The sequence below is a fragment of the Sorex fumeus genome, unplaced genomic scaffold (genome assembly GCF_029834395.1).
Source record: "Sorex fumeus unplaced genomic scaffold, SorFum_2.1 ptg000110l, whole genome shotgun sequence".
NCBI classification, from domain to species: Eukaryota; Metazoa; Chordata; class Mammalia; order Eulipotyphla; family Soricidae; genus Sorex; species Sorex fumeus.
Genome location: NW_026606167.1, coordinates 1,693,533 through 1,718,814, shown reverse-complemented (window position 1 = coordinate 1,718,814; position 25,282 = coordinate 1,693,533). Strand labels below are relative to the sequence as shown.

Here is a 25,282-nt window from a genome sequence, read left to right as displayed (position 1 = left end):
ACCTTAGAGCTTCTCCTTGTGGGTCCCTTACTGGTCAGCAGTTGTCATGCTACAGCTATGCCACAGTTCACTTTTTAACTGGCCCAACTCAACATTTCTTTTTTAGTTTGGCCCTATCATTCTGAGTTGTGGTGCTACTCATGAATCCTCTGGAGAGCACACTCCTGTGCTCACCAGGTGTGTGACTGCATCAGTGCTCACACACTTGGCTGTGCTGAGATCACATTTCAGAGAGGTGCAGGGACTGAGATGGCATGGATTTTCACTGCACAGGGACTCACAGCCTTACAATCACAAGGTAGACATTTTTGCCACTCAGCCATCCCCTGGGCCCACAAGTTTAAATTTTGATGAAATCCAGTTTACTAACTTTCTTTTATAATTCATACTCTTAGTGACAGGATTTATGTTAGTTGTGAGGTGTAGGTATAGTTTCATGGTTTTGTTTTGGGACTACACCTTGCGATGTTCAGGAGTAACTCCTGGCTCTGCCCTTAGAGTGACTCCTGGTGGTACTCAGGGAACCAAATGGGATGCTGGAGATTGAACCTGGGTCATCTGTGTGCAAGACAGGCACCCTACCCACTGTGCTATTTCTCCTGCCCTCAGTATTCATAATTTAGAAAAAATAATGGGCCATATTTTTACAGATCCATTTCTGGACTTTCTGTTACATCCTATTAATTCATGTACCTATTTTCATCAAAATATATTGGTTGCAAGTAGGGCTCGTGCCTTGAATGTGGCCAACTCAGGTTTGGTCCCTAGCACCTCATATGGTGCCCAAGTCTGTCCGAAGTGATCACTGAACACAGATTGAGGAGTAATTCCTGAGCACTGCCAGGTGTGACCTAAACCAAGAAACCAAAATGACAAAAGCCCACCAACTATACTGTCTTGCTTGTCTGAGTTGTAGATACACATTTATTTCTTATTTATTTGTGTTTTTTTTTTGTGTGTGTGTGTGTGTGTGTGTGTGTGTGCGTGTGTAGTCCTGGGGGTTAAACCCAGTATTTCATGCATGCAAGGCATGGGCTCTACCACTGACTCATATCATAGCTCAAGGTCTATACTAAGTCTTAAAATTACATAATGAGGGCTAGGGAGATGATTCAAAGGTCTGGAATACATGCATATGGGAGCCCCAGGTTCAATCTCCAGCATTGTATGGTCCCCAAAATTACTGCAGTATGATCCCCAAACACTGAATTGGGAGTACTCCCAATACACACCTCTGCTGGTTGTGGAAAAAAAGGGAGGGGAGAGAAAGAAAATTACACAATGATACACGAAAATATTTGCAAATCATGTTTGATCCAAAAATATTTGAGATGTCTTATAGTTCAATAATATAGAGACAAGTAACCGATTAAAAACTGGGCAAAGAGGCCAGAAAGATACCACAGTAGATAGGGCGCTTGCTTTGCACAAGGGTTTGATTCCTGGCAGCCCATATGGTCCCTGCCAGGAGTAATTCCTGAGTACAGAGCCAGGAGTAACCCCTGAGCATTGCTCGGTGTGAAACCCCAAAAAACTGCAAATAGGATTTTGGGGGGATGTGTGTCACATCTGGTGTTGCTCCAGGGCTCTGTGCTAGGAGGTTGCTTATGGGACCATGTGGTGCTGGGGACTGAACTGGCTGCACTCAAGGCAAGTATTTCAACCCCCTGTACTATCTCTGACTCTTGGGCAAAGTATTTGAATAGACATAGCCTGAAGACTTACTGGGGGTCTGGAGTGACAGTACAGCAGAGAGGGTGTTTGCCTTGCACACAACTGAACCAGGCTCAATTCCTGGGTCTCATACTGTTCCCTGAGCACGGTCAGATGTGGCCCAAGACACCCTAAAATTCCTCAGTGATGCCTGAGCACAGTGTCTGGAGTAAACCCGAGCGCTGCTGGTTGGGCCCTACACCCAAAGAAAGAGACTTATAGGGCCCAGGAGTGTAGCTCAATAGTAGAGTACCTTCCTTACCTGTATTAGCTCCTGAGTTTTATCCTTGGAACCACAAAATAAATTTAAAAAAACTGTGGACATTGGGTAAGGAGCTTGCAATGCATGCACCAACCCAGGTTTGATTCCCAGCATCCTTTAGTCTCTTTCAGGTCATGCCAGTAGTGATCCCTGAGTGCAGAATCAGTAGTAAGCCCTGAGCATTGCTATGTGTGGTCCCAAAAATCAACAAATAAGCAAATAAGTGTTTTTTAAAAAGATTAAAAACAAATAGCAACAGACTCATGAAAAGATGCTTAACATAGTTGCTTATAAGTCAAATTCAAATGAAAAAAAGAAAGGGTTTTTATGCAACACTGACTAGGATGATATTAAGCGCTGTCCCCTAACATGGTCTGGAAGTCAACTTCTACATTATGTCCCACTTGATAATACCGTTTAGCCTGGGCCTGTCTTAGGTTATACCACGTACCAGGGTTGTGTATTTATATTCTGAATGTTAAGGACATAATCACCTAACAGCATATTTCTCAGAATGAAAATGCCACTATGACTGGTACAGCTAAGTAATTAGAAAAGTCTAGGAACCTGGAAAAGAGACAGAGACTCCCAGAAACAGGACTTGGAATTACAAAAGAGGAATTTAAAAAATCAAGTTATATTGATTTTCCAGTGGTCTCCAAAACTATGCAATTTGTGGAGCACAGGTGCAAAGTTTTTAAGTATGTAAGCATCGCCATTTCATTACCAAAGTTTTCACGCCATAAAACTATCAAAATGATTTCCCTAATCCACTGGACCTTTCTCTCTGGTGACCACCATATTTTCAGTCTTAAAGTTATTTTTGTTGTGTCTTGCCAGTTTTTTTGCTTTGATTATATTCCACTTACAAGTGAAACTATCTTTCAGTTATTTATTTCATTTATGTTTTGCCTTCCATGTACAATTATTTCACTTGCTAAGTGTACTCCCACATATAAGGTATTTTATCCTTCTCATTACAATTGTTACTGGGATTGATATTCTTTTTCTTTTTTGCAGTCCTGGGAATTTTGTTTTGTTTTGTTTTTGTTTTGGGGCCACACCTGGCAGCATTCAGGGGTTGCTATTGGCTCTGCTTAGAAATCACTCCTGGCAGTACTCTGAGGACCAAATAGGGTGCTATGGATCGAACCTGGCTGGCCACATGCAAGGCAAGTACCTTACCCAAATACTACCTCTCTGGTTCCCAGTGCTGAAGATTAAATTCAGGTCTTATGCATGCTATGCACGATATTTACCAATTTTTAAGTATATTATAATATATTATATTTAATTTTATACTTGGATCTTAGTATGGCAATAATCGTGTCTCACCTGTGGTAGGGCGTTCGCCTTACAAGCGGCCAGCATGGCCGACCTGAGTTCGATTCCTCCGCCCCTCTTGGAGAGCCCGGCAAGCTACCGAGAGTATTCGATTCGATATGCCAAACACAGTAACAACAAAGTCTCCAATGGAGACGTTACTGGGCCCGCTCGAGCAAATCGACGATCAACGGGAGGGCCTTTACCTTTATTCAAAGCAATTCTGTGTTAATATGTTGTGAGGCTTACATGAAATAGGAAAGGCATACATATGTAAATTTTTCTTTTACAATTTATATAAAAACTATAGCTAACAAAGTTGTTCATGATGATATGTTTCAGACATTCAATATTTCAACACCAAGATTTACCAATTCTTATTAGAATTGTTTTATTAATTTTCCTTTCCTCTAACTTAGAAATCTGATGATAGTCTTATCAGGATACTTTTGCATATTCCATATATTTTCCTAGCAGATTTTACTGTTTTTTTTTTTATAGACTTGGGCGGAGCGATAGCACAGCGGTAGGGCATTTGCCTTGCGCACAGCCAGACTGGCCGAGCCGGGTTCGATTCCTCCGCCCCTCTTGGAGAGCCTGGCAAGCTACCAAGAGTATCTTGTCCACACGGCAAAGCCTGGCAAGCTACCCATGACATATTCAATCTGCCAAACACAGTAACAACGAGTCTCAAGCTGGAGACGTTACTGGGCCCACTCGAGCAAATCGATGAACAACGGGAGGACAGTGACAGTGACAGTGTTTCCACTATAAAACCATGAATGACTGTACTAAAAAGAAAACAGTAAGTGTTGATAAGGATGTAGAGAAATTGGGATTTTTATCACTGCTGGTGGGATTGTGAAGTGGTACAACTTCTGTGGAAAACAGTCTTTACAGTCTGCCTGCTGTACTGTCTATCCAGCCTCACTGCCCAGGTCCAACCATTCTTTTGTTTGTTTGTTTCTGGTCAACAGCTAGTGTTGCTCAGGGCTTACTCCTGGCTCTGAGCTCAGGAATCATTCCTGGTGGGACTTGTGGCACCATATGGGATGTGGGAGATTAAATCCTGGCTGGCTGTGTGCAAGGCAAGCCCTCATATGACTGCTCCAGGCCTTGTCTTTATTTGTTTTTATTTTTTAAATTTTTTGCATCAAGCATAACATATTTTATTTGGAAGTTTTGAGGAAGGGAGGGCGGGAGGGGAGAGAGAGATACAGAGACAGAGGCAGAGAGACAGAGAGAGAGAGAGAGCATAACGCACTCAAGAGAGAACATGGGTTTTTCAGGAATGGAGAGAGCGCCCCAGCCTCAGTATACATCCCAGCATTAGATTTGAAAGTATATAACTCAAGAGGGGAGATATGGGCCACACATGTGCTCAGACACCACATGTTCTCAGAAGCAACAAATGGGCACAAAACAGAACATGGGCTTGGACAGCATGTACATCGACCTCAACCCTAGTCTTTTTTTTTTTTTAATGTAGGAGTACTGCTATTTATTCAGCCGCTGATTAGCTGATTGAATTGTGCATGAATTCCACCTTACTTTTTAAAAATTTTTTTATAATTTTATTTATTGAATCACCATGAGAGCAGTTACAAAGCTTTCGGATCTAAGTCTCGGTCATACAGTGAAACACCCGTACCTTCACCAGTGCCCATTCTCCACCACCAAAAATCCCAGTATACCCCCATCCCACACCCTCCCCCTGCCTGTGGGGCAGATGATTTCCACATTACTCTCTCTCTCTACTTTGAGCACTTTCAATATTTTGACACCAGACCCACCATTATTATTTGAGATTTTACCCCAACACTCAGATCTGCTGAAAAGGCAACAGTAGACAATTTGTGTTCTATTGCTGGTTATGAATAAGATATGATGTCGCATGGCTGCAGTAGGCCCATATGATTTTGAAATTACAAAGTTTTAACACTTAATTCTGGAGGTATTTCTGCCAAAAGCCACTGGGTTTCGAGATTTGCTCCTGAGTCTCTGGGATCATGGCCGTTGAGCAACTTGATCAGGAGCCAGAGAGGCCGTTCGTGGGCGATGACTTGGGGTCTCGTTGGGGTGGGGAGGACAGGCCCGGCTCCACCCCCATCCTGTGAGGCCCAACAAGTTTCATCACTGCGGGCCCAAGCCTGACTGTCCAATGGCCTCTGGAGGATGACGGCCACCAATCTGCCAGGGGGAAGCAGGCGGAGGGACAGCACCCTTTTCCCCCTGGGGTGGCCCGGCGACAGTAACCTAGTGTGTGGTCCAGAAGCATTTCTGCCAAAAACCGCTGGGTTTTGAGATCTGTTTCTGAGTCTCTGGGATCATGGCCATTAAGCAGCTTGATCAGGGGCCAGAGAGGCCGTTCGTGGGCGATGACTTGGGGTCTCATTGGGGTGGGGAGGACTGGCCCGGCTCACCCCCCACCATCCCGTGAGGCCCAAAATTTCTCGTCACTGTGGGCCCAAGCCTGGCTGTCCAATGACCTCTGGAGGATGATGGCCACCAAGCCGCCAAGGGGGAGCAGGCATAGGGACAACACCCTTTCCCCCTGGGGTGGCCTGGCGGCAGTAACGTACTGTGGGTTCCGGAAGCATTTCTACCAAAAGCCACTGGGTTTCGAGATTTGTTTCTGAGTCTCTGGGATCATGGCCATTAAACAGTTTGATCAGGAGCCAGAGAGGCTCTTCGTGGGCGATGACTTGGGGTCTCGTTGGGGTGGGGAGAACAGGACCGGCTCCACCCCCATCCTGTGAGGCCCTGCGTGTCTCATCACTGGGGGCCCAAACCTGACTGTCCAGTGGCCTCTGAAGAATGGCGTCCACTGGGCCGCCAGGAGAAACAGGCCAAGGCACAAAACCTATTCCCACCTGTATTGGTCCAGCACCAGTGACCTACTGCAGGGACCAGATGCATTTCTGCCAAAAGCCGTTGGGTTTCAAGATTTGTTTCTGAGTCTCTGGGATCATGGCCTTTAAGCAGTTCAATCAGGAACCAGAGAGGCCATGCCTCCAATTATATAGCTGAGCCAGAGGTGGTTTGTGGGTGTGTTTCCCACATACCTAACTTCTGGACGTTTACTTTCTTGGTAAACTTTCCCCCAAGTTTTTGGGGTCTGGCCAAAGGCACAGCAGCAATTTTGGAGTATCTGGAAGTCTGAAGGCACCATCAGGCTGCTGATGCACTCGCCTCACAGGTACAGATAGACCTGCTGGCGGCACCATACCCCGGGACTCTAGTCTTCTTAAAACAAAAGTTTGTTTTGCTATTTGGACCATACCGGGCAATGTTCAGGGGTTACTTCTGGCTCTGCACTCGGAATTACTCGTAACAATGCTCTGGGGACCGTATGGGACACTGGGGATCAAACCTGAATCTGCCGCACTGCAAAGCTAAGGCCTTACCCCCCTGCACTATCTCTCAGCCCCTAACTAAAGCTTTTTTTGTAACAATGTGTAATAATAAATAGCTGAATTCAAAGAAAAACCAAAATGGTTAGTCCTGCATTATGCAAAGTTAACTAATTAAGAAAAACAAAACAAGTTTAGAGCCAAATATAGAGGTGAAGAGAACCTCCAGTATTTGTTTGCCAACAGCTGGGATGAGTTCTTAGACCTCAGGACTCATAGTTCTTAGAACTTCACGGGGCCAGTGAAACCTGCTGCTTGATCTTAGCAGACATTTGTCCTGAGCTTCAAGTCATGGGCTTAGTAACGATTCTCATGTCAGTGGTGTGGCCCCTCAGCTGTCTCTGAGAGAACTTTTTTTTTTTTTTTTGCTTTTTGGGTCACACCCGGCGATGCTCATGGGTTACTCCTGGCTCATGCACTCAGGAATTGCTCCTGGCGGTGCTCGGGGGACCATATGTGATGCTGGGAATCGAACCTGTGTCAGCCATGTTGGCTGCGTGCAAGGCAAATGCCCTACCCGCTGTGCCATAGCTCCAGCCCCTCTGAGAGAACTTTTATTTTGTTGTCATTGTACCTTTTATGATCAGGAGACAGTCCTGGGGAATCATGAAACTTATACTAAGTTTCCATGCAGGGCACTCAGTCTTAGAAGCCCTTTGGTTAGCTCTGGCTCCCTGATCTGTGGATCTCAGCACTCTGGTCCCCACTGTGGCGCTAGGGGCCCCAGGGTACTGACTCCTGCTGGCTTCAGAATTCAGCTCTCAGCTTTGGACACATTCTGAGCTCCTGAATGCGGGCCGGAGCTCAGAAGGTCCTGGTCATGAGTGACCAGAGGCCAGAGATCAGGGGGCCCTGGTCACAAGTGAACAAAGGCCAGAGGTCAATAGCCCTTCTCCTGAGAAAAGCCCCTGATGATCGTAGGCAGGCAGATAACTTCACAGGCCTCACTTTATTGTCTGGATCGCCCAGGAAGTGGGTAGTTTCAGTCACCTCCCCCCCTCACAGTTAGGAGGGGTACTCTGATTCATAGGAGCTCAGGACAGGGCAATGTAAAATCAGGATTATTGTAGTTATGCCTATGGGTGAATGACTCTTTCCAGGAATGGACACTGTAGCTGAGAAGGTGAGGGTGTCCAGAGGGCTCCGAGATAGGGCCTTGTGCCACTCCCAGTCTTATGACAGATGGCCGTCAGTCTATCGTCTGGGCCAGACCGAATGGCAGGATTGATAAAGCCCAGCTGACCAGGAAGCCTTGTGGCCCTGCCTGTAGAGACCCAAGCTTGGAGGAAGGGTCCCGAGTTTAGTTTTCAAAATTTTACTTGCTTTGAGAAAAGCAATTTATAAAACCGAATTGTTTTTTAGTCAGGAATCAGAGGTGTGGGGTGCTTGCAGGGGAAGGGAGTGCTCTGCAGTGCACTGAACTGCCTGAGCGAGGCACAACATCCTGTGGGTCGAGCTGGGTCTGGCTTCTCTGCTCATGGTTTCCATCCTGTTACTGGGAACCTGAACTTGAGCCTCGCTCAGCTCCTCAGCCGCAGCAGGCACCTGCACCGCTTAGCGGCAACTCAACTTCTGTACTATCTCCCTACCTCCAGAGTTCACCCATTCAAACGCTATAATTCAATGGGTTTAGTTTTTGATTTGTTTGCTTTGCGACCACAGCTGGAGATGCTGTTTGTCAGTGGTGACTCTTGACTCTGCACTCAGGAGTTGCTCCTTCTGGATGTTGAGGATGAAATCTGGGTTGGCAGCATGCAAGGCAAGTGCCCGATTTGCTGTGCTATCTCTCCAGTCCCACAATTTAATTACTTTTAGTATGTTCATAGAATTTCACAACTATTACCAAACTAAATTTAAAACTATTTTCATGACCCCCAAAGAAATCCTGTACCAGGTAACACTATCTATGAATTTATCTCTATTACTAGAATTTCACAACTATTACCAAACTAAATTTAAAACTATTTTCATGACCCCCAAAGAAATTCTGTACCACTAGGTAATGGGTAAGTATCCAATTAGGACCAGGGATGTAGCTAACACTACATCCAGGGATGTAGGTAACACTATCTATGAATTTATCTCTATTACTGAATTTATCTCTATATAAGTGGAAAACATACTGTGTGTAATGTTTTTAGGTTAATTCAAAGGTCAGTATTTATTTTTTGGGGGTGCCATACTAGTCAATGCTCAAGGCTTACTCCTGGTTCTGTGCTCAGGGATCACTTCTGGTGGGCTCAGGGATCATATGGGGTGCTGGGGATTGAACCCAGGTCATCTGCGTGCAAGGCAAGTGCCATACCCACTGTACTATTGCTCTAGTCCAGTATCTCATTCCTTTTTACAACTCAATACTACTCTATTTCACGGAGTTCTGACATGTTTCATTCACCCAAATTTTGAGTAGGGGATATGGATGGTTTCTGCTTTGGGGCTATAACGCATACTGGTGCTATAAACAAATTTTGTGAATAAACATTAATTTTCTTGGCTCACATGGGAATGAGAAAATGATTCTAATTTCTCCACATCCTTATTCATACTGTTTTTTTTTCTTTTTCTAGTTTTTGGGCCATACTCCGTGGTGCTCAGGGTTTACTCTTTACTTCTGACTCTGCATTCAGGGATCACTCCTGATGGTGCTTGGGGAAACCATATGGGATAGCAGGAATCAAACCTGGGTTGGCTGTGTGCAAGGAAGTGCTCTGTCAGCTGTACTACCTCTCTAGTCCGTATTTTGTCTTTTAAATATACCGTGTGTGTGTGTGTGTGTGTTGTGATTGAACCCGGGTACTCACACACACACAAGGAAAGTGCTCTATACTGAGCTACATCCCTGGTCCTTTAATATGTGTCTGTGATATATCTTTTGATTTTGAGTTACATTTCCCTAAGATGCTGAGCGTCTTTTCATGTTCTCATTGGCCTAAAAATATGGTCTTAGAGAATATTTGTTCACAACATTTATTCAGTTTTGAATTGGATACTTACCCATTCATTGTTGGTTTATAATTTGTAAATGTTTTAAATAAAATCTATGGATTTGATTTATAAATACATATTTCCTATCATTCTGTGGGTACTCATTTTGCTATTCAATTTGATTAAATTCAATTTTTTTCTGTTACTTGTTATCATGTCTGAGAAACCATTTTCTAGTCTAAGATCATGCATTTTTTTGTGGGGGAGTCATGCCCAGTAATGCTCAGAAATTACTCTTGTCTTCGCACTCAGAAAATAGTCTTGGTGGTGCATGGGGGACCATATGGAATACTGGGAATCAAACCCAGGTTGGCCGTGTGCAAGGCAAGCCTCCAATCTGCTGTACAATCTCTCCAGCTCCAGATCATGAATATTTAACCTGTGCTATTTTCTTTTAATGTTTTTTTTTCTTTTTGGGTCACACCTGGCGATGTTCAGGGGTTACTCCTGGCTCTGCACTCAGGAATTACCCCTGGCGGTGTTCAGGGGACCATATGGGATGCTGGGAATCGAACCTGGGTCGGCCATGTGCAAGGCAAATGCCCTACCTGCTGTGCTATCTCTCCAGTCCCTCTTCTAATGTTTTTGTGGTGCTCAGGGCCTATTCCTGGCTTGGGTTTAGGGGTCTATCTATCCAGTGCTGCTGGGTTGGGAGGGGGATGTGACCATGTGGCCCTAGGGATTGAACCTGGGTCTCCCACATGCAAAGTATGTGCTTCAGTTCTTTGAGTGGTCTACCTGGTCCTTTCCTAAGATTTTTATAGCATTAACACATATTTAGTTCTATGATCTGTTCAGTGATTTGTGTTGAGCCAGAATGATAAAACAGGGATTAAGTCATTTGCTTTGCACTTTCAGACTCAGGTTGGTTCCCTTGCACAACATAGGGTACGTTGAGCCCCACCAGGAGTGATCATTGAGTGAAGAGCCAGGAGTAAACCCTGAGCACTGCAGGGGGTGGCCAAAACAAGCCTAAATAAAATGACTTATTTTTACTTTTTTGGGGGGAGTGGGTTGGAGGGGTACCTGGGATAGAAGCCAAGTCCTCATAAGAGGCCTGTACTGGACCGCTGAATCATATCCTCAAACGATTACTTTTAATTACTTTGTAGGAAGGTGCACAATTTCTGGAGATCCTGCAATATCAGGTGGATATGTGGAATAGATGGAGCAAGTTTCTATTCCAAACACCTGCTCCAAAAATTCATTAATATATTATCCTAGAATAGAGGATATATCAGCTATTAAACTGGTTAGAACAGATACACTTGATCTTAACCAAAAGCCAAGAAGAGATTTTTAAAATTTAATTTCTGGGTGGGGGGCGGCACATCTGGCTATCGTCAGTGATGCCTAGGAGTTACTCCTGGCCTGCACCTAGGAATTATTCCAGGTAGTGCTGAAGGGACCATAAGGGATGCCAGAAATCGAAAAGGCAAGTGCCCTAACCGCTGTACTATCTTTCTGGCATTAACTGTCACTGTCCTCCCGTTGTTCATCGATTTGCTCCAGCGGGCACCAGTAATGTCTCACAAGTTGTGAGACTTGTTACTGTTTTTGGCATATCGAGTAGCCAAGGGGAGCTTGCGGGTGGGATACTCTTGTATCCCAAGAGCTCCCTGGGCTCTCCGAGAGGGGTGGAGGAATCGAACCTGGGTCGGCCGCGTGCAAGGCAGATGGCCTGCCCGCTGAGCTATCGCGTCAGCCCTGGCATTAACCAATTAATTGCATTAACTTTTTAAAATTTGTGTTTTGGGTCACACCCAGCCTCAGTGCCAAACAGTGATCAAACTCGAGGATCTTTTTTGTTTGTTTAATTCTGGGCTACACTCAGCGAGTCTCAGGAATTATTCCTGGAGGTGCTCCAGGGACCGTATTGGACGCAGGTGACCGAACCCAGGTTGGTCGTGTGCAAGGCAAACCCTGTACACCGGGGCTCTCCCGGCCTGCAAGGCAGGGGCCCGGGGGCTTTGAACAGCCCCTCTAAGTCCTTTGAATCTATTTCCGGTGGTGGGGTTAGTGCAGGACTTGGCCCCATCTGCGCACCCGGCCACGACCTGGGGACCCGGGCCGCCGCGGACCGGCGCCCCGCCGCCCGCGCCTGCGCACTCGGCCTCCCGCGCCTGCGCGTGACCGCCGGGCCTGGCGCAGGTCCGGCGGGCGCCGCTGCGGCTGCGCGCGGTCTGGCGAAGCTGCGGGCTGGGGGTCGAGGCCGGGGCCGGGGCCGGGGTCGGGGCGCTGGTGTCTGGGCCGGGGTCGGGGCGCCCGCCTCTCCCGTCGTCCGGCCCGGGCATGGGCGACGACACCAGCCCCCTCAGCGTGATCCTGGTGAGCTCGGGGAGCAGGGGCAACAAGCTGCTCTTCAGGTACCCCTTCCAGAGGAACCGGGAGCACCCCGCGGCCCAGACAAGTAAGTGGGGCCGCGGCCGCCGCCCGTCGCTCGCGCCGCGCCTCAGGGCGCGCCCGGGGCCATTTCCGGCCTCGCCGCGGCCGCCGCGCCTGGCAGGTTTTCAGCGACGCTCCCGTGGCCGGTGGCGGGCTCAGCCCTGCGGCGCGGCGGGGGCCCCGAGGAGAAGGGCGCCTCCCGTCTGCCCGCGCTGCAGTTCCGGAAAGCACGCACCACACGCGAGCACACAGTCGCCTCCTGAAGCACCGCAGCCAGGGCCACGGGTCCAGACGGGCGCGCCCTGCCCGCCCTCGGCTCCCGGCGGCGCGCGCCCGCCTTCGCCGCGAGTATCCGTCAGATACTCGTGCTGGAGTGCCCTCCAGATGCTCAGATACACGTGCGCGGGTGCCCTTCAGATCCTAGTGCAGGAATCCCCTTCAGACACTGTCGTGTAGCAGGACACGGAATCGGCTCCCCGAGTGACGTAGTTGGGTCTAATGCTTGGGCGCCCTGGGCGTGGCTGCACCAGCCCGGCCCTCGGTCAAGTGCAGGAGCCCAGGAGTGGGCTGCCGCTCAGGTTAGAGGGGCCTGTGCAGGGTACCTGGGCAGCCCAGGCTCTGCTGGGGACCCCCAGGGCCGTGCTCGCAGGTGTCAGGGGACCCTGTAGGGCAGGAACCAGACCCCAGGCCAGGTGCATGCTGGACACGGCCCTAGCCACTACACCATAACCCCGGCCCAGAGCATGCTCATTTTAAGTAATTTGGGTTTTCCTATCTTTGTTAATGTGGTACGTGAAGAATTGTACTTGATAGTTTTATTTATTTGGCGGCTGCCCAAGGCTGGTAGTTGGGCCTCAGGAATCAGTGCTCCTGAGCCTTGTGATGTGGGAATCCACCAGGGCCTCTCCCAGTAATGCAGGGCCTAGAGGTGTCTGAGGTTGAATCTGGATGAGAGCTGCTGTATTAAATCCTGACCCTCCTATGATATAACATATATGTGTATTATTATACGTGCATGTATATCATATATGTTGTTTGTTTTGTTTTTGTTCTTTTGTACCACACCCGGCTGTGCTCAGGGTTACTCCTGACTCTGCACTCAGGAATCACTTTTGGTGGGCTCAGGGGACCATATGGGTTGCTGGGGATCTAACACCAGTCGTCGGTGTGCAAGGTCAATGTCCTATCCTCTGTACTATCTCTCTGACCATATCGCTCTGATTTTTTTAAATTATTTTGTAGGTTATTCAGCCACTGATTAGGCTGATTGGATTGTGCATGAACTCCACTCTCTGATTTTTTAAAAGACACTTTTTAATTGAATCACGGTGAGATATACCCTTACAAAGCTGTTCGTGATTGGATTTCAGTCATACAGTATAACAACACCAGTGTACATTTCCCAGCACCAGTGTCACTCCCCAATCCCCATGTCCTACCCCCTGCCTGCCTCTATGGCAGGCACTTCCCCCCCCCCCCCCCCCTTCTCTCTCTCTCTCCCTCTCTCCCCCTTTTGGGCACGGTGGTTTGTAATATTGATATTGAAAGGTTATCAAGAATAACCCTTTACCTACTTTTCACCCTCAGATCTTGTCCAGCATGATCATTCCCAGCCATTATTTTCATTCTGGTCTCTTCTCTGTCTTATCTACCTTCAGCCCCGCAGGCTCTTGTGGTTACTTCCAGCCATTGACCAGTCCTCCTAAACCGTGTTTTCCCTGGCCATGGATATTAGTCTTCTACTATGTATTTATTTATATACCACAAATGAATGCAGTCATTCTGTATCTGTCCCTTTCCTTTTGACTCACTTCACTCAGCATGCTACTCTCCATGTCCATCCATTTATAGGCAATTTTCATAACTTCAGTTTTCCTTACAGCTGCATAGTATTCCACTGTGTAGATGTGCCATAGTTTCTTTATCCATTCATCTGTTCTTGGTCACTAAGGTTTTTTTTTTTTTTACATTTTTTTACATTTTTTGGGTCACACCCAGCGGTGCTCAGGGGTTACTCCTGGCTCTGCTCTCAGGAATCACTCCTGGCGGTGCTTCAGGGATCATATGGGATGCTGGGGATGAACCTGGTTGTCCCTGTTGGGCACTCAGGTTGTTTCCAGATTCTGGCTACGGTGAATAATGCTGCAGTGAACATAGGAGTGCAGATGGTATTTCTGCTGTGTTTTTGAGCCCCCAGAGTCTATTCTCAGAAGTGGTATTGCTGGGTCAAATGGGAGCTAAATTTCTAGTTTTTTTGAGAAACACCCATATTGTTTTCTAAAAAGACTGGACCAGTTGGCATTCCCACTAACAGTGAAGGAGAGTCCTGTTCTCCCCACATCCATGCCAGCACTAGTTGCTCTCGTTCTTTTGGATGTGTGTCGGTCTGTGTTGTGATGATATCTGTGATGATATCTCATTGTTGTTTTGATATCCTGATTATTAGGATGGAGAGCATTTTTTCATGTGTTTTTTGGCCATTTGAATTTCTTCTTGGAGAAAGTTTCTGTTCATTTCATTGTCCCATTTTTTGATGAGATTGGATTTTTTTTTCTGATATTTTTAATGTGCGTATGTCTTACGGTAGAGAGTGAGCATGTTTTTTGAGTCATTTGGATTTCCTCTTTAGTGAGTGGCCGTTAACAATTTTCGGAAACTATCTCACAGTGATCCAATAAAAAAACTTCTTAAAAAAATAATCTAGTTTTCTCATGTTTTTTTTTTTCCTTTTGGATTTGAGGAAGTTCTTAATATATTTAAGAGAAAATTAGGCTTATTTTTTTAAAACAAAGCTTTATATAATTATCCAGTTTACCTCTCTGTAATTCTTTCTACAAAGTTTTGAATTTTTCACAAATTGCGTTTTATTAAAAAAAATTTGCTCTATTTGTGGGAAGGGGATTTGGCCCACACTTAAGGGATCACTCCTGGCAGTGCTCATGGGACCATATGCGGTGCCAGGGATTGAATCTGTGCTGTGTGCAAGGCAAGAGCCTTAGCCCCTATACTATTTCTCAGGCCCCTGTCAACATCTTGTTTTGTTTGTTTATAGTTTATAATACTTTTTTATATTTATCTATTTTAAATTTTTAAAACTTGAATCACAGTGATAAATACATTTACAAAGTTGTTCATGATTGGATTTTAATCACATAATGTTCCGACACCCGTCCCTTCACCAGTGTACTTTTCCCACCACCAATGGTCCCTGTTTCCCTCCTGCCTTCTGCCCTCCCTCCACTATGGCAGGCACTTTTCTTCTCTTTCTCTCTCTCTCTCTCTCTCTCTCTCTCTCTCCTCCCTCCTCCCTCCTTCTCTCCCTCCCTCCCTCCTTCTCTCCCTCCCTCTTTCCTTCTCTCTCTCCCTCTTCTTACTTTTGGGCTTTATGGTTTGCAATATAGATAATGAAAGGTTATCAGGTATATCCCTTTCCCTGTCAAAATTTAAAAATATATACTAAATTTAAAATATTTATCACTTTTTGTGATGACTGGGTCTCACTTTGTGTCTTGCACACATCTGATTGTGTGCCAGAGATTGTATACTTGTGTGCTGGAGGTTTTCCAATTAACAGAGCCGCCAGGACCACACTTGGTATGTGTGGGGGACGGTGGGAATGACACGGTCTCAACTCTCCAAAGCAGATGCTTTTTAGTCAAGTCACTGACTGTGCCTACAGCCTTCTCTCCTTCCCTTCCTTTGCTGCTGATGTCTGTTGCTGTTACCAGGGTTGTACATGTGCTTGGCTTCAGGCTCACACATTTTTTTTAGTTGTAGTCCTTTTCAGGGGTGGCAGATCAGGTTGTATGCTTGCACGCTGGTTCACGGTGATTGCTGGAGATGGTTGTACTTTTTTACTTGTGATGCTTCACATATGTGGTTGTATTTTTTGGTTACGTTGCTTATGAGGGCTTGGGGTGTTCATAGATATGCTTGCTGGGAGTCGCTTCCTGGCCATGATTCTCCCCAGGGTTGCACCCTCTGTGGTACTTACACACTCTTCACCATGTTGATGCTGGAGCCCTCTGGGTCATAGACCCCTGAGTTTTCGTGATTATGCTTAGCACATGCAGATGCGACCAAGATGGAAGTCATTATTTCACTCACATCCAGGCAGCTGAGCCATTGTGCCCACCCCATTGAGCCATCTCCTGACCCTCAGGATAACTTCTTGAAAACCATCAGTATTTGTTTTGAGAAAGTTATTATTGTACATTTTTCATTTTTTCATTTCATCATCCTGTTATTCGTCGATTGCCTCGAGCAGGCCCCAGTAACGTCTCTTTCATCCTAGCCCTGAGATTATATTCAAGGCTATTTAGGAGAATGAGACCCATCATTGTTACTGGTATTTGGCATATTTGGTACACCAAGGGGAGTTTGCCAGACTCTGCCCTGTGGGCAGGCTACATTTGATAGCCTGCAAGTTTGTCCAACATAAATCCCAGTCTTTTGGACATTATTGTACAACATTTGGCATTTTAAGTATAAAATTTTTTTTGGAGGGGAATGGGGCCACACCTGGCAGTGTTCAGGGATTACTCCTGGCTCTGTACTCAGGAATCACTCTTGGCAGGGTGCAGGGAACCATATGTGGTACCAGGGATTGAACCTGTGTTTGCCACATGTAAGGCAAGTGCCCCACCCGTTGTATTTTGTCTCTGGTCCCATTATATTAATTATATTCATCATAAATAATTTCACCATATTGTATATCAGTTACCACAGCCATTCCAAAATTTTTTTTTGTTACTGCAAACCAAAAACTATCCATGAATCAGCAGTTCCTTTTCCCCTCCCTCCCTGCCCCTGATGGTCACTAATCTAGTTCTCTCTCTGGGAATTTGCTTATTGTACCTACTTCATAGAAGTTTTTTGTTTGTCCTTGTGTTTTACTTTGTTCATTACAATACGTCAGAACTTCATTGCTTTTTGAGTACAAATATTATTCTATTATGTGCTTACTACATTTTAGAAATAATCACTTTCAATGGCTCCACAATTCCCTTGTTTGTCAGCAGATCTTGCTTTTTTAGCCATTCTTCTCTTTTTGCCCTTACTCAGGCAAGCCTTGTAGCAGATACGCCGTGAACAATACAGGCGATCATGCTGATGACCAGGATGGAGACTCCAGGTAAGGACTCTGTAGTCTTCTGTGATGGGACAAGTTTTGCTTCTAGGCCTGGGAAATCCCCATCTCTTTTTGGCCCAGATATTTTCTCCTTGGAAGACTGGGATTTATGTTGGTAATCTTTGGTTTCCTGCATAGGCTGGTTATCTGTTTTAGTTGTGGATTGTGTGGTTGGTGAAGCAGATCAGAACACAGATAGAGTTATATTTCTGTAGAATGCTCCTTCCCTTGAAAGGAACATGAAGTGAAGCATGCCCAGTGTTCATTTTTTCATACCCGCAGAGTAGATGTAGGTGATTGTCTGGCATAGTTTGACAGGTGGTGATAAGGGCTGAGAGCCAGAGCTGATTAAAATTTGCTTTTAGGGCATAGCTGAAGGTAGCTCCTTCCCTGTGTGCTTTCCAGCGTTCTTTGGGAATGTTCTTAGGGAGGATCACATCAGAAATGAGTGCTTCTGCCTTCGTAATGTTTATTTTTAAGGATTAGTAGATGGTAACAGAGTTCCAGATAAAGGAAGATTGTAAATTGCCTATTCTGGATTTCTCTGAACATAACCTCTAGTGTTGCCTGAAAATTAAGTGAGTCTCTCTCCACTAACAACCACTCCTTGGGCCTTTGCTGCACAGTGTTGTGATAGCTTTCATCAGTTACAGTGTTGTGAAATCCTAAGAGTGTGTTTTTTCTATATTTTGTTGAGAATGTTGGGGTGTTTGAGTTACCAAACCCAATTCCAGCCAACAGGGTTTCTGGTAATTTAACTCCCTCAGTTTTGACACACTCCCCAGAAATAGCATAAGATGGCATAGGTTAACTACTTAGACTTCCAATACCACCTTCCTCCACTTAATATGCCAGTTCCAAGCCCAAGTTGCTGTCTGTGCTTCTGACTTACTGAGTGTCTGAATCAGAGGTTCAAAGGACCCCCCTCTCAGATTCTGTTAATTTTCCAGAGCAGCTCACGGAACTCTGGAAACCCATTTACTTACTGTATCACTGAATTATTGCAGAAGATATAACTGAAGAACAGATGAATGAAATAAATGCACAAGGGATGGTGTCAGGGAAAAGGGACTGAATTTCATGACCTCTTGAAGGGTGCTTCCTTCTTTTTAAATTTCTACATTCTCAACATCAACAATGCAGTTGCTCTTTGGACCTACTTCGCTTCCTCTCTCTTGACTTCCCCACAACCTGCCAACTCCATTGAACCTGTAGTTTCACATGTGAAAGGCAAGTGTTCTATCACTGATGTGTATTCCTCTCCCCCCCCCCCTTTTTTTTTTTTTGTGAGGCTGCATCACATAGGCATGATTGATGGAACATTGGCTCGTGCTTGAACTGAATCTCTAGCCCGTCTATCCTTTCCAGAGGGAGTAGCACTATAGCACTGTCCTCCCATTGTTCATCGATTTGCTGGAGCGTGCCCAGTAATGTCTCCATTGTGAGACTTGTTAATGTGTTTGGCATATCGAATATGTCATGGGTAGCTTGCCAGGCTTTGCCGTGCGGGCGAGATACTCTCTGTAGCTTGCTGGGCTCTCCAAGAGGTCCAGAGGGAGTAGAATTAAGAATTCCAACCTTCTTATCATATAAGTGGCCTTCAGGCAACCATTCCCCATCCTCAGGTACTTCCTGAATTACCTTGCTTGTAAAAATATGTCTTCATCACTTTGGACATTTAGGAAATTCTAGGATTTTTGGGATCTCTGAAACAGAATCACTGGATAAAGGCCAGATGTATTTAAGGAATATATTTCAATAATTTGAATGACCAAATATATTTTTTCCTTATAAATTATAGTACCACAGAGATCCTCTGGCAGAACTGGTGACTATTTCCTACCCCTTCCTAGCAGAGCTACTGTGTCTACACTGCTTTGTTCTCTCTGGTTCATCCCACACAGGACAATACGTGGAGGGTTCTGGGTCTGACGCTCAAGTTGTCTTACAGTGTATGATCTTGGGCATGTTTTCAGACTGTGAGCTTCAGTTTTGCTGTCTTCTCCTCCGTACCTTCTCAAGTTAGGTGCCAGGAGAACACCTGTCTCAGTGATAGTATTTGCCAATAAATGTGCTTCCTGTGGAGGGGCTGACACAAGTCCATAGAGCATACCTGTGCTGTTTAATATGCCACTGCATACCTGAGTACAAAAATGGAACACTGTTGACACGTTGAAGTCTCATGAGATCATCCCCTTGAAGTGATGGAATTTCTTTGTGATTTGTCTCATTATTAGAGATAAAATTGTAGAAATTGCTTTTAAGCTTTTATGGCTTCTGACTTTCTGATGAATATTTCTTGGCAAAGCCTGTGAACCATCTTATCTCTGTTCTAACCAGTGAGCTGAAGTTTGATAGCTGCTCAGAACAAGGGGCCTAAATGTGAATATGACCATATGTTGTAAGTGTGCACCACATCATGACTGGCTCTCATCTCACAGAGCTGAATCTACCCTGGAATTTAGCCCCATCTTTCGAGCATACTGAGAAGCATGTCCCAGCAAAACAGATCTCTGCGAGGAACTTTGACCATTAAATAAGCTTTCTTTAAAAACTCAAGTCGAAAGTGCGGACATTTCAGACATTTTCCAACACACATATACAGACCAGCTACAGATATGTTGCTGCTTGCTAAAGTGACCATGCAGTTGTGTTTCTTCTTGCTGAAGGGACCTCAGTTATGTTCTGTGCAAAAAATCCGTAAGTTGAGCTATACTGGGTTCACTTTGTCTCAGAATTAGAGCTGAGATACTTACGTTGACTCTGCAGTGCCCAGGAGGCTTTTATTGTGGGAATCCTTGTTCTTGGTGAGATGCTTTCAGCTGAAATCTGGAATACATGAGCATTTAGCTTGTGCAAAGACATGTAGCTAATATATGTGCTGCTGAGCTTTGACTTAGGCTTCCAGTCTTGTTGTGAAAACTGACTCTCATTCTCACCAACCAGTATTTACATGTGAGAGCATGAGTTTCAGTGAGAAAAGCATGGGTATTATCTGTATCCTCTTTTCTTTCTTTGGGTTGGTGGTGGTGGTGGTGGTGGTGATGGAATTTGGGCCATACCCAGCAATACTTAGGGAACTGTTCCTGGCTCAGTGCTCAGGAGTGATCCCTGACAGTGCTCAGAGGACCATATGTGGTGCTGGGAATTTAAACGAGGGTCAGGGGCTGGAGCAATAGCACAGTGGGTAGGGCGTTTGCCCTGCATGCAGCTGACCCGGGTTTGATTCCCAGCATCCCAAATGGTCCCCTGAGCACCGCCAGGAGTGATTTCTGAGTGCAGAGCATGGAGTCAGCCCTGAGCATCGCTGGGTGTGACCCAAAAAACATAAATAAATAAATAAACGAGGGTCATAGCCGGTGCAGCTGCAAGCAAGACAAGTGCCTTCCTCCCATACTATCTTTCCAGCTCCAGTGTCTTCTTATTTGGTAAGTTGCTTAGTCTTCATTAAGCAGTTATTACATAATAGTGGTATTTTGCTAAACTTTAATATTGTTTTAAATAAGCAACCTCGTAACCTTTTGTGATTTAAAGAGCAATGTGTTTTTGTTTGGTCTTGATGGTCCTGTTCCCATTTCAGCGAGCCATGTCCTCCAACCGATGAGCAATTGGTTGCAGGGTAAGACCAAGACTTTTCCAGCACCTTTCTGTCTTGATTCCTACTGCCTTCTTTTCTTGTAATTGTGCTTAACTCCTGATTTCCCTCAATGTTGAAGAATGACTAACGAGGCACACAGCTCTAGCTCAGATTTCACTATCTCAATCTCCCATGAGTGCCCAGGCTTTCCACAGCCTCTGCCCATTCTCTACCTGGAGTTGTTTTGGTTTTTCACAGAGGCCAAGCCAAGGTTGGTTGGTCCCAGGGAGACTTATGGGACCAGACATCACTCATATTTCCTCCTCCTTCAGGCAGGCAGACACCAGTGACCCTGTGAAAGTGACAGGTAACCAGGACCATGTTTTTTGTTTGTTTTTTAATAACTCTTTCTAGCATACTGCTTCACCCCTTCCAGAATACCCTTGTTTTTTGTTCCTTGCTTCGTTTTTTCATTTGTCAGAGAGGTTTGGTGAGGTCTTTTCAAGAGGTTGGGGCTTGTGTGATTTTTCTCAGGCTTCTATGTTTTTTAGTGTGTGCCCTTTAGGAACAAAAATATTCTCATGAATCTTAGGAAGATTTCTCAGGAAGACATGGATAAGCTAATATCCTCCTGCTACCTCAAAGGGCTTCTCTAGTAGGTATTGGGGGGTACACAGAAGATATGTGAGGCCCCCATTAAACTGGGGGCAGAGTTGAGCTCTCTTCCACTCTTTCTGGCAAGCCAGAGAATGAATCTTGTTCCTAGATATCTTGGCAGGATAGGAAGGTCTTGGCACATTTTCCAGATGGACTGGTACATCTTCTTAAATGTATGTGTCTTTACATTTCTAAGTTATTCCAGGAATATTTAGTGTCTTTTTTTTTTTTGTTTGTTTCTGGGCTACACTGATAGTGCCCGTGGTTTACTCCTGGCTCTGTGTTCAGGGATCACTCCTGTTGGGGCTCAGGGTGGGGCCATATGGGGTGCCAGCTATCGAACCTGAGTTGGCTTCATGCAGGGCAAATATTTGCCCTACCAGCTGTACTATTGCTCATGCCCAAGGAATCATTAGCTTATGTAAGAGTTATTTTGTTACAGTACACTTACCAGATCTTCTATCATTTAAACAATGGAAAATAATTTATGTAAATTCTGGAAATAACAATTATTATCACATGTTTTTGTTTCGCTGAACTGTTTTAGCAGTTAAGTTCCTGACATTTCCCCTCTCACCCCCCAAATCTCAGAGTTTAACTCTGTGTCTTTATAAATGTCAGACATATCAGACACTATATTAAGTATAATGCCTCTTGTAATTTTTTCATCATATGTGTATAATATTAAGCGGTGGCAAGTGAGTTTCAGTTGGGCTAGACTTGCTCAAATAAACTGAGTGGCCAACCACCACCCTGGAGTTGCTCCAGATAAGCTTTCCTGAGTGGCCCCTTGGGATGGTATGGTTTCTTTTAGAATTTGTTTTTGGGGTCACATCTGGTGTTGCTCAGGGGGACCTCTTGCTTGGTGATCAGTGGTCACTCCTTGTAGTGCTTAATTGACCATGTGGTGACAGGATCAAACCTAGATGTCCACATGGCTTCCATTTCAGTGACATGTGACTTTCCAGTTGACTCCCTCTGAAGGGGTTGACACTTTTCAGGTGGGTGGGCAGGTGCTTTAAAAAGTTTTTAGGGGCGGGCTGTAGGTAGGACTGTGGGTAGGGTGTTTGCCTTGCACGAACCGACCCGGGTTTGATTCACAGCATCCCATATGGTCCCCGAGCACTGCCAGAAATAATTTCTAAGTGCAGAGCCAGGAGTAACCCCTATGCATCACTGGGTGTGACCCAAAAAAGCAAAAAAAAAAAAAAATTAGGGCTGGAGAGAGCAGATAGGGCAGGGTGTTTACTTTGCATGTGGCTGACCTGGGTTTGTTCTCCAGCATCCCAGATGGTTCTCTGAGCACTGTCAGGATTAACCACTGAGTGCAGAGCTAGGAGTAACCCCTGATCATTGCCAGGTCTTACCCCAAAACAAAAAAAAAAAACCCAAAACAACAAAAACATTTTTAGGTGGAAGGTAGTACAGTGGGTAAGGTGCTTGCCTTGCATGCTTCTGATCGGGGTTTGATCTCTGGCAATGGTCCCCCAAGCACTACCAGGTGTGGCCCAAAACCAAAACCAAACAAAACACTTTTAGGACTGAAGTGATAGTACAATGGGTAGTACATTTGCTTTTCATGCTGTCGGCCCAAGTTTGATAAGTTTGATTCCTGGCACCACATATGATCCCCTGAGTCCTCCATGTTTAATTGCTGAGTATAGAGCCAGTACTTATCCCTGGGCACTGCTCGTGTGGCCCCCCCCCCCCCCCACCTAGAAAAAAAGTTCTTTTAAATTGGGGGCTAGAGAGAGATTACAGCTGGTAGGGAATTGCCTTGAATGTGACAAATGTGGGTTTGATTTCTGACATCCCATATGGTACCCTGAACCTGCCAGGAGTGATCCCTGAGTACAGTTAGAAGAAAACCCTGAGCACTGCCAGGTGTACCTAGAAACTACAAAAAAATTGTTTTTAAAAACTGTTATTAGCATAGTTAACAACTATGTTAATTGATCATTGTTTCTGGTATTGTATGGGTAGGTGCTGTTGATTTGACTCTTGGAGGGCTTGTTTGCATGTCTACGTTTTTAGATGTAAAATTGACCCCTGAATCTCAGAAGTCATCTCTATAATCAAGACTACCTTAAGACCCTAGATTGGTGCTAAGGACGAGAGCTAAGTCTTCCTGAGAGAGGAACACAGAATAGTTTTGGTGGAGATTTTTTAATAGCACAGAAAAAAGTGAATAGTATAATGATTTTTTTTTCCTTGTAAGGGCCAGTACTGGGAGTGGGTGGTATAAATTGCCAGGTATTGAACCCAAGACCTTGAGTGTACAATGCATGTACTCTATCACTTGGGCCATATTCTTGGCCCTGGAGGTTTTGGGTTTTTTTTTTTTACTTCTTTTTTTTTTTTTCTTTTTGGAGGAAAAAAGGAAATTCTGCCCATAATCTCTGGATCCCTGAGTCATTGGGTAACAGAGTAGAGGAATGTTATTTCTTTAGATTATTACTGGGCCAGTTGCTCAGGTAAAATTGGTTGTGGTTTTGTTTTGGTTTGGGGTCACATCCAGAGGTGCTCAGGACTTATGGATCAGTGCTCAGGCAACCATATGTGGTGCTGTGGGGATCAAACCTCGGTCTGCCGCATGTAAAGCAAGTGCTTTCCTCATTCTACTATTGTTTTGGCCTGTGTTTGTTATGGTTTTAATATCCTGAGCCCTTCTTTCCTCTCACCATATTCCTTGGGGAAGACTTCCAGGGTAGAGTGAGCTCTATGGAGTTTTTGAAGAACACATATGTTTCTGATTTGAGACACTGAAATCTCCATCTCTGGTCTCTGGAATGTAGTATTGTAGGTAGAGTCCTTTGTGGGTGGCCAGGGCCTTGGCTATTCTCTCTGCATTTCACAAAATGTGTCTGACACTGTTGGTGTAGCATGGACTGACTGTATCAGGCAGAGCAGCCTGTTCTGATCAAACCCTGCTATGGTCGGTTTGAAGGACACCTAAAGGACTCAGCTAGTTCCTGAGGAAGGCTGAAACTCCCTCAAGCCTCAGTGGTTCTAGACCCCCTAATTTCTACTGAGAAAAGACTTGGAAAGCTTCCCTCAGTTGCACATCATGCATTTTATTCTTGTTTTGATAAGCCCCACCATATAGAGTGAATGGCCCTCTTCCTAGATCCTTTCTGTTTTAATGAAAGTAAGTAAAAAGTAAAGTAAAGGCCCTCCCGTTGATCATCGATTTGCTCGAGCAGGCCCAGTAACGTCTCCATTGGGTTTTTTGTTTGTTTTTGTGGTGAGAAAGAAAACAACCCAGGGCCTCTATGCAAGACAAATTATGCTACTGTGGAATTACATCCCTTGCACTTTAAATAAAAGTGATAGCACAGCGGTCGGGCGTTTGCCTTGCTCGCAGCCAACATGGCCGTCCCGAGTTCGATTCCTCCGCCCCTCTCGGAGAGCCCGGCAAGCTACCGAGAGTATCTCGCCCGCACGGCAGAGCCTGGCAAGCTCCCCGTTACGTATTCGATATGCCAGACACAGTAACAACAAAGTCTCCAATGGAGACGTTACTGGGCCCGCTCGAGCAAATCGATGATCAACGGGAGGACAGTGACAGTGACAGTGACCAGTGGTTTATAGTACTTGATCCTTTTGTGATAGTCATTTGCACTTTTAGTGTTGAGCTGGAACACCTCTGAAAAATATCTTTCTTTACAGAAATGGAGAGTGGTTGCTCACTTGCACTGCCCCACAGCCCTGCAGGAGGCTCACCGGTGTGGTGGCTGTTGGATTCTAGCTCCTCACTGAAGTCTATGGGTCCATACTGGAGTGTCTGTCCCCTATGGTTTCTCCCTGCCCAGGGGTAGAGCATGACCCAGGGGGTG

At 45.4% G+C, this 25,282-nt stretch overlaps 1 protein-coding gene and 1 non-coding gene across 5 annotated transcripts in view; one reads left to right on the top strand and one right to left on the bottom strand.

The window, feature by feature from the left end:
- Positions 1-10,807: 10,807 nt before the first annotated feature.
- On the bottom strand, positions 10,808-10,993 carry LOC130043038 (U2 spliceosomal RNA). The gene has a single exon (XR_008795311.1). It is a non-coding gene; the product is annotated as a U2 spliceosomal RNA (small nuclear RNA).
- A 966-nt stretch (positions 10,994-11,959) lies between these two features.
- Positions 11,960-25,282, top strand: part of NPRL3 (NPR3 like, GATOR1 complex subunit) — a 39,735-nt gene continuing 26,412 nt past the window's right edge. The window contains exons 1-2 of one of the 4 annotated variants that reach the window (XM_056135300.1): positions 11,960-12,106; positions 17,146-17,215. In XM_056135300.1, the coding sequence (XP_055991275.1) occupies positions 11,989-12,106; positions 17,146-17,215 (188 nt within the window). In that variant the 5' untranslated portion in view covers positions 11,960-11,988. The remainder of the gene's footprint in view (positions 12,107-17,145; positions 17,216-25,282) is intronic. The other 3 variants (XM_056135302.1, XM_056135301.1, XM_056135303.1) reach the window with 3 other exon arrangements.